We start from the raw sequence: 13331 nt of genomic DNA on the forward strand, positions 1-13331 counted from the left end.
ATATTCTGGTCCAGTGCCATGAAGGGCTTTAAAGGTCATAACCAACACTTTGAATTGTGACCGGAAGTTGATCAGCAACCAATGCAGACTGTGGAGTGTTGGTGAAACATGGGCCTACCTAGGTAGGCCCATGACTGCTCTCGCAGCTGCATTCTGCACGATCTGAAGTTTCTGAACACTTTTCAAAGGTAGCCCCATGTAGAGAGCATTACAGTAGTCGAACCTCGAGGTGATGAGGGCATGACTGACTGTGAGCAGTGAGTCCCGGTCCAGATAGGGTCGCAACTGGTGCACCAGGCGAACCTGGGCAAACGCCCCCCTCGCCACAGCTGAAAGATGGTTCTCTAATGTGAGCTGTGGATCGAAGAGGACGCCCAAGTTGACGACCCTCTCCGAGGGGGTCAATAATTCCCCCCCCAGGGTGATGGAAGGACAGATGGAACTGACCTTGGGAGGCAAAACCCACAGCCACTCCATCTTATCCGGGTTGAGTTTGAGTCTGTTGACACCCATCCAGGCCCCAACAGCCTCCAGACACCGGCACATCACTTCCACTGCTTCATTGACTGGACATGGGGTGGAGATGTAAAGCTGGGTATCATCAGCATACTGATGATACCTCACCCCGTGCCCTTGGATGATCTCACCCAGCGGTTTCATGTAGATATTAAATAGCAGGGGGGAGAGGACCAACCCCTGAGGCACCCCACAAGGGAGAGACCTCAGAGTTGACCTCTGACCCCCCACTAACACCGACTGCGACCGACCAGAGAGGTAGGAGGAGAACCACTGGAGAACAGTGCCTCCCACCCCCAACCCCTCCAGCCGGTGCAGAAGGATACCATGGTCAATGGTATCGAAAGCCGCTGAGTGGTCAAGAAGCACCAGGACAGAGGATAAACCCCTGTCCCGGGCCCGCCAGAGATCATCCATCAACGCGACCAAAGCAGTTTCCGTGCTGTAACCGGGCCTGAAACCCGACTGCTGGGGACCTAGATAATCGGCTTCTTCCAAGGATCGCTGGAGCTGGAGTGCCACCACCTTCTCGACAACCTTCCCCATAAAGGGAAGGTTGGAGACTGGCCGGTAGTTATTAAGTACGGCTGGGTCCATGGAAGGCTTCTTGAGGAGGGGGCGCACGAGCGCCTCTTTATAGGATGATGGGAAGGATCCCCTCCCCAAGGAAGTGTTGATAATCTCCTGGACCCATCTCCTTGTCACCTCTCTGCTCGCCGAAACCAGCCAGGAGGGACACGGATCCAGTAAACAGGTGGCGGAACTCACAGCTCCAATGGCCTTGTCCACTTCATCAGGTGTCACCAGATCAAACTCTTCCCAGACAGATGGACAAGTACGTGCCCCAGTCACCTCAACTGACTCGTTGTCAGCCGACTCTGTTTTCCAATTGGAGTCGAGGTCCGCCCGGATCTGAGTGATGTTATCAGTGAAAAACGTGTTAAAATCCTCGGCACTACTCTGTAAGGGCTCACCAACTCCCCTCTGATTAAGAAGGGAGTGGGTCATCCTAAACAGAGCGTCCGGGCAGGATTCCGCTGATGCAATCAAGGCAGCATGATACGCGCATCTTGCCACCTTGAGCACCACTTTGTAAGTCTTAATAAAAGCTCTTACAAGTGTTCGATCAGATTCAGACTTACTCTTCCTCCATCGCTTCTCTAGACGCCTCTTCTGGCGTTTCAACTCCCGGAGCTCCTCGTTGAACCATGGAGCTCTACGGGGTCTAGCGCCACGGAGAGGTCGCAAAGGTGCAATCCGATCAAGAGCCTCCACTGCAGCCTTGTTCCAGGCTTCCGCAAGAGACTCTGCCGAACTGTGGACGAGTGCATCTGGAATAACCCCAAGCGCCGTCTGAAAGCCCTCTGGGTCCATCAGGCGTCTGGGGCGGAACATCTTAATTGGTTCCGCCTCCCTGCAGGGAAGGATTGGAGCCAGGAAGTCAAGCCGTAGTAGAAAATGGTCTGACCATGACAAAGACAACACTTCTAAGCCCCTTAGTCTCAGACCATTGCTCAATTGCTCAGAGAGGAATACCATGTCGGGTGCGTGTCCTCCCTCGTGAGTTGGACCCTGTATTACTTGAGTCAGGTCCATGGCTGTCATGGTGGCCATAAACTCCTGTGCCAGTCCAGAGGCTTCGCCGAGTGACGGCAGATTGAAGTCCCCCAAGACAATAAGTCTGGGGAACTGCACCGCCAACCCGGCTACCTCCTTGAGCAGCACAGGCAGGGCTTTTGACACGCAGCTGGGAGGCAGGTACGTGAGAAACAAGCCCACCTGAACCCCTAAGTCCAACTTCATCAAGAGAGACTCACAACCCGCAATCTCTGGAGCAATGAGTCCACATAGGCAAAGGCACTCAATGGCTATAATAGCCACTCCTCCCTCCCTTCCCTGGGGTCGAGGTTGATGCCATATTTGAAACCCAGCTGGGCAAATTTCAGAGAGAGGAACTCCTCCCTCTGGGCCCAGCCAGGTTTCAGTAATACATGCCAGGTATTATCATTATCGTTATTATTAATTGTATCACAGGGGCCAGTTGTTTCGCCAGATTTGTCATTAGTTACTAGTCGAGTCCCACACAGAGATCTAGGACGTTGCAATATATTTTCAAAGAATATGTGCTGAACCTTTCTGTGTTTGATGGTGATTTTGTCAATTTTAAGGTGTTTTAAATGTAATTCCAGTGCTTTTGGGAGAGCACCCAGTGTTCCAATCACCACTGGAATTACCACTGCTGGTCTGTTGTTGTTATTGACAGCTGTAGAATATCACCTGGAACTATGGAGCTTGGTGTTGGTCTAGGACTAAGTTATTGGCACTTTAGTGCTGCCTGTCTTTTAACACCAAGGCAGCAATCTGTACCCTTGAACCCAGCCTAAAGTTAATCTCTTTGGGATTTTCTTTTCCACGAGATTCCCATACATTAGTCCTAAATTTGGATTACTATCTTTTGTTTGTTTGGACAGGGAGCCTCTTCTCACAGCCACCTCATCACCTCAAGGCTTGATTACTGCAACGGACTCTACATGGGTCTACCCTTGAAGAACGTTCAGAGACTTCAATTAGTCCAGAAATCAACTGCGTGAGCTGTTGTGGATTTACCCAGATACACCCACATAACTCCATCACTCTGAGAGCTGCACTGGCTTCTCAGTGGTCTCCAACGCAATTTAAGGTCTTGGTTATTACCCATCCAGCCCTACATGGCTTAAGACCAGTTTACTTATGGGACTCTCTTCTGCCTCACATCTCTCAGTGACCAATTAGATCCCACAGAGTTGGCCTCCTCCAGGTCCCGTCAGCCAAGCAATGCTAATTGGCGGGACCACAGGGAACAGCCTTCTCTGTGGTAGCTCCAGTCCTCTGGATTCAACTCCCCCCCAGAGATTGGCATTGCTCTCACCCTTCTGGCCTTCCAAAATAACATTAAAAACATGGCTTTGCCGGCAGGCCTGGGACCATTGAAGAATAACAATCTGCTCCAGCCAGTAGTAAATGATTGATGAATAGTGTTGGGCGAACCGAACCCGCACAATTTGGGTCCGTACTGAATTTTGTGGTGTTCGGCATGCCGAACCCTTAACTCAAATTTTTAAAAAAATTCGTGCTTTGGTTCGGCGTTTGTGCCGAACACCACGAAAGGCACCACCCCGTTGTCATCTGCTGAGAAGAGGAGGAGGAGCCAGGCACCGGCGGCAGCGGAGGAAGGCAAACACCGAGGAGCTGTCAGCCGGTCAGGAGACACAAAAGGAGCTGGGGAATCCCACAAACAGTTTCTGGGGGCGGAGCTTTGATGTCACGTGTACCGGCAGGTTGCTAAGGACGCCAAGGTGATTGCTGCTGCACCATGAAGCAACTTCTGGAGGGAGGGTCTCTCCCACAGGCCCAGCACAGGGTCCTGAAGAGGCGTCTCTCCTGTGTGGGGTCTGGAGGGGGGGCTCCTTCGCTTTGGGCTCTTGGTGGGGCGGGATAAGTTTTCATCTCTCCAGGAGCCGCTGCTTGAACACGGACTTGTGAATTTAAGCAGGGCAGCAAATGCAGGGGAACAGGGGCCTTCAAAGAGGGGTTTCCAGCCCTTCAGCCACTCTCTGCCCCCCCCCACTTTGCACCCCCATCCATCCTTCCATCCTGCACTGCTCCATCAGAACTGGGGAAGCTTCTGGGATGAGAAGGGAAACGTTTTCATGGGGAAAACAACCAAGAACATCCAGTTTCCCATTGGAAAACATCTTAGGGATAACCATAACCCTGGAAGATGGAGGCTCTCCATAGAGATCCCTGCCTCCACTTTCCCCTTTTGATATCTCACCAGACCCAGCCTGGACTCAAAAGAACTTAAGGGGGCATTTAGTCCACCCTTCCAGGCAAGAAGTCCCTCCCCAAGACTCTGCTTCAGGGAATCTATTTAGGGGGACAAAAAAAAGGCCTTTAAAGAAATTGAGGGGGGATGGAGATTGGTGAGGTTTTAGGGTATCCAGGGAAGGAGGGAGTCAAATGAGGCCAGGATTATGGGTGTAGGTATCCTTATTGTAACCCCCTCCACAGATCCCCACTCCAAAGGATAGAGAAGCATGGATATGACTTTCCTTGCAGCCCAGAGAGTTCATGGGGGTCTCTTACCTTCTATCATATTTCCTACTATTTTTGGGAGGCGAGGCAAAGAGACCCCACTGGGATTCAAGGTTCCCTCCAAGAGCATTAGAGGGACTGCTGAACCAATTGAGCATCTGCCTGCCTTTTTCCACTCGGGGAAGGTGGAGACGGTCCCTCAGGAAGCCCCACCCCTTGCCCACATTGCCCTCCCCCCACAGACCCCAGGTTGGATCCCGCTGGAACAGTTCCCCATCTGTCCTCTAGGGGGAAACTTGTGGTAGCCTCTTGGGACAAGTTTCCTGCCCCTCCTCTGAGAAGCATGGATCCCTCCTCTAGTAGCTGCTGGGAAGCATGGGCCCTGGCTTCCCTGACGGCCTTCCTCCTCCTCTGCGAAGCTCATTTCCTGATCCAGGGGAGGTCCAAATGCCCCTTCCTCAACCCACATCGACTGCTCAGTCTGGCACAATCTGGCTGCCACCTTGTCTGTTTTGAGCACCCAGACCATCTCCTGAAAAAGGCCCTCTTGGTTATTTTAAACAATACTTTTATTAAGGATTATATGCACAGAAAGAAAGTTAGTACAAATAATTTTGTGTGAAAATATGAAAGACAATGAAAAAAGGAGGAAAAAAATCCTTCCCAAAATATAATAGGAAAAAGAAAACTCTCCCTCTTCATCCTCACCCAGAAAAGTCAAAAACAAAACTTTTATCAATAAACCATCAGATTCATTCCATCCTTCGCCCCATTTTTTCCTAGGTTTTTTGTTCTTTCCTCCACACAGTCTAGTAAAAATTAAGAAAAATACAGTACTAGGTTTCCTGACTTACGACTGAAGGACCTTTTGACCAGGAATCCATTCCAAGTTCTGGTCATAAGTCAAGGACTTCTTGTGCTCTACAAAATATTATATCTACTCCCCAGACACTTATAACCCTTCTGTGTAATCACTCCGATAAATTTATAATGTGATTTTGGGAGCAAAATATTCTCATTCCCAACATTTGCACCCTTTTGCCCCATTGTATACATTGTCTATTCTCTGAGGTTCTTTTGTTTCAGTAGGAAAAACATTTTACTCACACCAAATAATTGTAGAATTTCCCTTCTGTCATTGTGTGAAGCTCCTGGTAAACATTAAGATGTACAGTGATCCCCCGCTCGTTGCGAGGGTTCCGTTCCAGGAGCCCCCGCAACGAGCGGGTTTTCGCGAAGTAGCGATGCGGAAGTAAAAACACCATCTGCGCATGTGCAGACGGTGTTTTTACTCCCACAGCGCTAGCGAGGAGCCGAAGATTGGGGGCGGCGCGGCTGTTTGCCGCCGGCATGGGGGGCTTCCTAGCAGCCCCCCAAACCCGGGTTGGGGGTCCGGGGGGCGCTGTCTCTCGGCGCTTTCGTGCTGAGTCCGGGAGCGAACTCGCTCCCCGACTCAGCTGGAAAGCGCCGAGAGACAGCATGGACAGGCCCGTTCCTTGGCGCTGTCTCTCGGGGCTTTCGTGCTGAGTCCGGGAGCGAACTCGCTCCCCGACTCAGCTGGAAAGCGCCGAGAGACAGCGTGGACAGGCCCGTTCCTTGGCGCTGTCTCTCGGGGCTTTCGTGCTGAGTCCGGGAGCGAACTCGCTCCCCGACTCAGCTGGAAAGCGCCGAGAGACAGCGTGGACAGGCCCGTTCCTTGGCGCTGTCTCTCGGGGCTTTCGTGCTGAGTCCGGGAGTGAACTCGCTCCCCGACTCAGCTGGAAAGCGCCGAGAGACAGCGTGGACAGGCCCGTTCCTTGGCGCTGTCTCTCGGGGCTTTCGTGCTGAGTCCAGGAGCGAACTCGCTCCCCGACTCAGCTGGAAAGCGCCGAGAGACAGCGTGGACAGGCCCGTTCCTTGGCGCTGTCTCTCGGGGCTTTCGTGCTGAGTCCGGGAGCGAACTCGCTCCCCGACTCAGCTGGAAAGCGCCGAGAGACAGCGTGGACAGGCCCGTTCCTTGGCGCTGTCTCTCGGGGCTTTCGTGCTGAGTCCGGGAGCGAACTCGCTCCCCGACTCAGCTGGAAAGCGCCGAGAGACAGCGTGGACAGGCCCGTTCCTTGGCGCTGTCTCTCGGCGCTTTCGTGCTGAGTCCGGGAGCGAACTCGCTCCCGGACTCAGCTCGAAAGCGCCGAGAGACAGCGTGGACAGGCCCGTGCGGCGAGAATGAACGGCGTGGGCGGGCGAAGGGCGGGCGGCAGCGAGGAGTTTGCGTGGGCGGTGGGGAAACTCCTCGCTGACGCCAGCAAGAGGGGGAAGACTCAGGGAAGCCGCCCAGCAGCTGATCTCCCGGTTGCCATCTACGCATGCGTGCCCACGGGCACGCATGCGTAGATGGTATTTTGACTTCCGGGTTGAAAAATAGCGAAGTACCCTGTTCGCAATGGTTGGGGACGCAATAAACGGGGGATCACTGTATTTAAAAAAACCTGCTCCCAACTTTTTTCACAACCGAATAGATTTATCTCTGCAACAGACTTTTTGGTGCTTTTCCAGATTTGATTTACTCTGAAAATGTATGTACTATTTTTCTCCTACCCTCCTGCATGTGAAATGAAGTGTTGAAGGTTGGGCAAAACATTTTTCACATTCCAAGACATTTATGTTTTTTCTCCAGTGTGGATTCGCCGATGCTTCAAAAGATGATCTTTCCGTAAAAAACATTTATCACACTCTGAGCATTTGTGAGGTTTCTCTCCTGTGACGTCTAAAGTGAGATGACTGAGCAAATGTTCTGCCACAGTCTAAACATTTGTAGTTTTTTTCCCCTGTGTGAATTTTTATATGCACTTGAAGGACTGATGAGGTTCTATAAAATCTTCCACAGTCGATGCATTGATATGGTTTCTCCCCTGTGTGGGTTTTGTGATGTCTCAGAAGGCTTTGCTTGTATCCAAAGCATTTCCCACATTCTAGGTAGCTGTGTGGCTTCTCTCCTGTGTGGACCCTGTGTAACAAAACTTTTCCCACACTCCCCACATTCATAAGGTTTTTCTCCTTTGTGCAACCTCTGGTGTGTCCGAAGCCCAGAAGAACTAACAAATCTTCTCTCACACTCTGTGCATTCATAGGGTCTCTCTCCAGTGTGAATTCTCTGGTGTACCACAAGGCTTGATTTTGTAGACAAACATTTCCCACATTCGAGGCACTTTTCATTTTTCTCCCCTGTGTGTGTTTTCAAATGATGCTGAAGAGATGCACTCTGGGTAAAACATTTTCCACACTCAAAGCATTTGTAAGATTTGATCCCTGCATGAATCTTCTCATGGATCCCAAGATTTGACTTCTGAGAAAAGCTCTTCCCACATTCCCAACACTTGTAAGGTTTCTCCCCTGTGTGGATTCTCTCATGGATTCTGAGCTGAACTTTTTCACGGAAAAATTTCCCACATTCCAGACATTGATAAGGTTTCTCTCCAGTGTGAGTTTTCTGATGTCTAAGAAGTTCTGAGTTTTTACTAAAGTAAGTGTCACATTCCTCACACTTATAAGGTTTTAGTGTTGGGGGCCTTCCGACATTTTGGGGGGTTTTCCTGGAGAAGGATTTCTCAGCCTCCAAACCTTGCCTGGATCTATTTCCCACATGGTCCTCGCAGGAGGGACCTGCGAGCAAAGGTTTTCCCACACTCTGAGCATTCATGGGTTCTTCCATGGTTTTTCAGAAGGCTGCTTGTGTCTGACAGGGGATCCAAGAGTTTCCCAGGCTCCATACTTTATGGTGTTGGCTGCTATTGATCTTCTATTATCTGTTGATAGATGGCTTGCAGGTAAATAATTGATTACAATCCTTTATCCCGTTAGAAGGAAAAATAAGTGAAGACTTTTATTTCCTTTTGAGACACAGAATCATGAAATCTTAGCCTTGGCAGGGACCTTGAGGGTCTTCCAGTCTGACCTTCTTCCCAGGGTAGAGTGCTCAGTACACCTGAGGCCAAGTAAGGAAGTCCCTAAATTTTAAAGAAAGATGTATATCCTCAATATATGATCATGCTTGCGACTTGAATCTCATTCCTCCAGTCAAGCAATGTGTCACCTCTGAAACGGATCGAGCCTGCCCCAGCCATCTTCCATTTCTCTAGTTGCCACACAACTCAGGGAGGGGGGAGAAGAATGGATGCCATCTAGCCAAAACAACCTACTATCTCATGGGAACCAAGGTCACTCTCAACAGGGGCCGACAGGAGAATGGAACTGCCAGGAGATGCAAAAACACATACAGGGGGTGGACAGAAAAATGGAAACACTTGACTTTTTGGCATCATAATGTTTGAACATGTTCAAATCAATCAAAACTTGACATATTTAAATGTTTTTTTATTCTGTTGTTTGACATGTTTTTTTAAACTACCTTTTTTAAAACAGAAATTTAAGGAAATTGTTTATAATCTTCTAGAAATGGCAGACCCCTCAGACTTTCAAAGAGGCCAAATTGTTGGTGCAAGAACACCTAATTGGGCAATGTGACCAGCGACCCTAGAGGAGGGGGGATCTCTAACGTTTAAATATGGTGAATGCATGGGAAACAGATAAAGCTTGTTTGAAGTTCATGTGTGCCCAATTGGTGTACTCAATAAAGCAAATCTTTGAGGAAACCTAAAATCTCAGAGCGCTGAATCTTTTGGGATCAATAGTCAGAACCAGGACACAGTGGTTAGAGGAGGGATCACAGGAGCATTTCACTCCACAACTGCCATCCCACACTCCTGGTTGCAATCACAAGTGATCTTGGAGGTCCTTAAGTGGGGGGAGGTGCAGGCAATAGTCTTTGTATGAGGTGCAATGACAATAAAATAAACTAATCTAAACTGATCTGTAAATGACTTGGAAGAGGGAGGAGAAAATAGGATTCTTGGATGAGGATACAAAATAATGAAGATTGAATTGTAATTCAAAAATGTCTTAATATTTGGAAGAATGTATAAATTGTAAAAATATTATTTCTGTACGTAAGACATGTTTGAATTTGCTATGAATATTAGATTTTAACATGTTGGTAATTACAATGTTGATTTTTTTTTAATTGACTGTTTAGAAATGATTGAAATAAGGGAAAACAAAAGATGAATAAAAGTATCAAGGAAGGAGAGGAAGCAATACGCCATAAAATTAAGCCCTGGAATAAAATTTGAATTAATTGGTGGTAGGCTAAGAGGCAGCATTAGATTGGTGTAACATGTACCTAAATTATAGAATTATATACATAAGGCGATATAAAAATAATAATTTTACGTTAGTTCAAAAGTTTGGAATATATCAGCAGTCTGTTAAATACGAGGTTAGAATAGAAACACTCAGGAAAAGGGAAAGAGGGAGGAAGAGGAAGGAGAGAAGGAATGAGAAGGTAGAGAAGGAAATAGAAGGAAGGAGAGAGAAGTAGCTGAAAGATGAACGAGTGGAGGGATGTCAGGGGGAGAGAGAAGGAGTAAGAAAGTAGGAAGAGATGGAGGGAGGGGAGTATAATGGAAAGAAGACAGACTGATGAATAAGAGAGAAAACTGGTGCAAAACGAGATATTGATATTTGACTGATGGAATTAAATGTACGTATATGTATGTTATTGATATACTTTAATGTATTGACATATAAATGGAATTGTGGGGGGGGGGAACTTTCCAAAGAAAAAAAAGAAGCGGCGAGATCAGACGGGGAGAAGCAGGTGGGGGAGGGGCTGCTCTTTCGGGAAGCTGAGAGGCCCAAAGATCCCAAGTGAGCCTTTCCCAAAAATACAGGCAGGGACTCAAGGCAGCCTTCTGGCCCTCAGCTTCTTCTAGGAGCTGCTCAGCAGTCCAGCCTCAAAAGGTCCTCAGTGTTTGTGCTCTGTAGAACAGTGATTTTCAACCTTTTTTGAGCCACGGCACATTTTTTACATTTACAAAATCCTGGGGCACACTACCAACCAAATCAAGAAACCTAAAATAATCAGGTACCTGAAACATACCCACAAACACAATCAAACTCTAATTCTCTAGTCTCAACCTTACTCTGTCCCAGATATTAGGGTGGGAAACAGCCCCCTAAAGCTTTCCAGAAGGGGGGGGGCTGCCCCAACACACACACCCCGAGAGGGTTTTGGCAGGGGCTGCTACAGAAAAGTCACACTTCCTGGGTCCTGCAAATTGTGTGGCAAATCATAAAGATTAGGATCTGGTTAATTATTCATTTCTATATGTATTTTCTATATCCTGTTGTGAGTCGCCCAGATTCCTTCGGGAGTTGGGTAGCATGGAAATACAATAAATTAAATTAAAATTAAATTAAATTTCCTAATGGTGTGTCTCCTGTTCTTCAGCTGCTTGTTACAAGTGACCAGCCACACTCGCCTCAAACAAGTTCTGGTCTTGATTCTGGATTTGAATTCTTACATTTATCCTTGAACGGGAGAACATTTTCATAAACACACTCCTCAAACATGTATGTGTCTCTACATGGACTCAGATGCATATTTACATACATCCAAATCCATATCTCAACCTTGAACAATTTTAGGCTGTGTGGATTTCCACTCCCAGGATTCCCCAGCCAGCCTGAATTCTGGGAGATGAAGTCCCCCCATCTTAAAAGATTACCATTCCCAATCTACACACACCACATCCAGTATGGCCCAGTGTTATTCACTTCAGCTAAAGTGAAGTCTTCAGTCTGGTCTGCTATTCAGGTGGGAAAATGCTTTAATGTGATTGGTTGGTAGCCTGACAGCTTTCCTCTTGAAGGACTAGCTGTCTGGCAGAGCTTTTGCTGGGTTACTGGCTGTTGTTGAACAAAGAGCTGATTGTTAATAATGCCCAGCAGTGTCTTGCCTTCGCCTGTCTAACACCCAGGTAATTCTTAAGGCCCTTTGTTAGAAAGCCTGAACAACAATTTGGGACGGAAGGTGAAGAAAAGAGCAAAGAAGAGAGTAAGGAAGAAGTGGAAGACACCAGTCAAGAGGAGGAAGCGATAGAGGAAAAAACAAAAGGCAGAAGAGGAAAAAGAATACAGGAAAAAGAAAAAAAATAGAACAAGGAAGAACTACAGGAAGGGTATTAAGGGGAACTAGAACAAGGAAACAATACAAATAAATCAGAGAAGAAATCAAACCTTGCTATTAACACAAATGGATGCACCAAATACACCAAAAAGGAGAAATAAAATACTTATGAAGCTCAGAAAACTAGACATTGGTATAATACCATTATAAAAATTATATATATATATTTCTAGCAAATATAAAACTATACTAAAGAGTAGTAGAGTATAAACTACATAACACATAGTGAGAAATCTACTAATTTATGTTAACAATAGGGATGCAGAGTTATGAAGTGTATGGTAAAGATAGGTTAGATATCTTTATGCAATGAAGAAGATAGATTCCAAACTAAATATAATTAGAAATAGAGGATTGAATATGTATTAAAGAAATTCATACAGGAGTTAGATGAAATAGGATGGAAAGCAAATTAGAATATCTTTTGTTGTGATATAATAATTCAATGAGATTAAATGTTGAGAAATTATTCAATAAAATATTATACTATTATATTATTATGTAATAGAGACAATTGCTAGGTAAATTATAAGAAATGATTTAGTAAGTAAGATAAGTAAATAAGATATTTATACTGATAAATATATGGAAGAAATGGATACTGAAATAAATTAGAAATGTAAATATTAACAATATATATACGGTATATGAAGTTTGGTATGGAACTTTAGCTGTAATTAAGTTAGGAAGTTAGATTTCTAAGAATATATGTATGTTATGTCATGGCAAGTTTTTGTTTAAAAAATTAAAAAGAAAATAAAAAGAAAGCCTGAGGCCTGGAGTTCCAGTCCTGTTTGGACATGAAAGGCAGGTGGGAGACCTTGGGCCAGTCACTCTCTCAGAATAAGAGGGCTGTTGTGGGGCATATAAGGAAAGGGAGATGAGGGGGATATGTTCACTGCCTCGAGTTATTTTTAAACATAACAAAGGCAGATATCAATCAATAAAAATAAAGAATAATTTCCATGTTGCAGTGGCTTGGCTGCCTGGTTTCTCTCTTGTATGGTGTTGTCTCCATGGGAACAAGAACGCGATCTGGGCTCCTCCCCCAAACATTCCCCTTTCCTGTCTTCGGGTCTCGGGGGATGAAGAAACCCCGCTTGCAGCCTGCAGAGGGCGACATTCTCCTTCTCATGGGCAGCTGAACCCTCCGCACTAAAGCCCATCAGAAGGGAAAGAGGAAGTTTCGGAGCACGTGGTCCTGAGGGGTGGGAAATTAAAGGGGAGGGGCGGAGGGGAAGGAAGAGGTGACGGGAAACGGGCGGGGTGGGGGTAGGGGCGAAGCCAGAGAGGAAAGCAGAAGCCCCGCCCTCGCCTCTCCCCGCCCACTCTTTGGATTTCCGGTTCCCTCCGTGAATGTCTCTGATCTCTTTGGAAGATCTGCACTGCATCCCCGGGAGAAGCTACTGGTACCCGTTCGGTGCAGGTAAGGCTGCGCTCCCTCCGGCCTCCAGGATGCCCTTCCTGTCAGGAGATCTTCTCCCCGCCAGCAAGAAGGGAGCTGCGGATCCCCCTTTTGGGCTTGCTGGGATTTCCTCGGGGAGATCAAGAACTCTGGCGTTGCCTGCAGGGAGTGGATCCCTCCCTTCCCTCCAGGGGGACAAAGGAGGCTCCTCGCCCGGCCAAGGATCCCCCGGGAAGGCTGCGGGGGGATCCGGGAAGAAGGTTTGGGGGAGGT

At 47.4% G+C, this 13331-nt stretch overlaps 2 protein-coding genes across 2 annotated transcripts in view; one reads left to right on the forward strand and one right to left on the reverse strand.

The window, feature by feature from the left end:
• Window positions 1–7293: 7293 nt before the first annotated feature.
• LOC139159218 (zinc finger protein 25-like) lies at window positions 7294–8278 on the reverse strand. Its single transcript, XM_070736566.1, has 2 exons — window positions 7583–8278; window positions 7294–7512 (listed from the first exon to the last, which is right to left on the reverse strand). Exons 1-2 carry the CDS (start codon window positions 8276–8278, stop codon window positions 7294–7296), a joined length of 915 nt encoding a protein of 304 aa, XP_070592667.1.
• A 4723-nt stretch (window positions 8279–13001) lies between these two features.
• The window catches only part of LOC139159832 (zinc finger protein 665-like), a 161432-nt gene continuing 161102 nt past the window's right edge, over window positions 13002–13331 (forward strand). Inside the window, exon 1 of the mRNA XM_070737248.1 lies at window positions 13002–13079. The gene's annotated coding sequence lies outside the window, so the exon portion shown is untranslated. The remainder of the gene's footprint in view (window positions 13080–13331) is intronic.

Source organism: Erythrolamprus reginae, chromosome 2 (genome assembly GCF_031021105.1).
Source record: "Erythrolamprus reginae isolate rEryReg1 chromosome 2, rEryReg1.hap1, whole genome shotgun sequence".
NCBI classification, from domain to species: domain Eukaryota; kingdom Metazoa; phylum Chordata; class Lepidosauria; order Squamata; family Dipsadidae; genus Erythrolamprus; species Erythrolamprus reginae.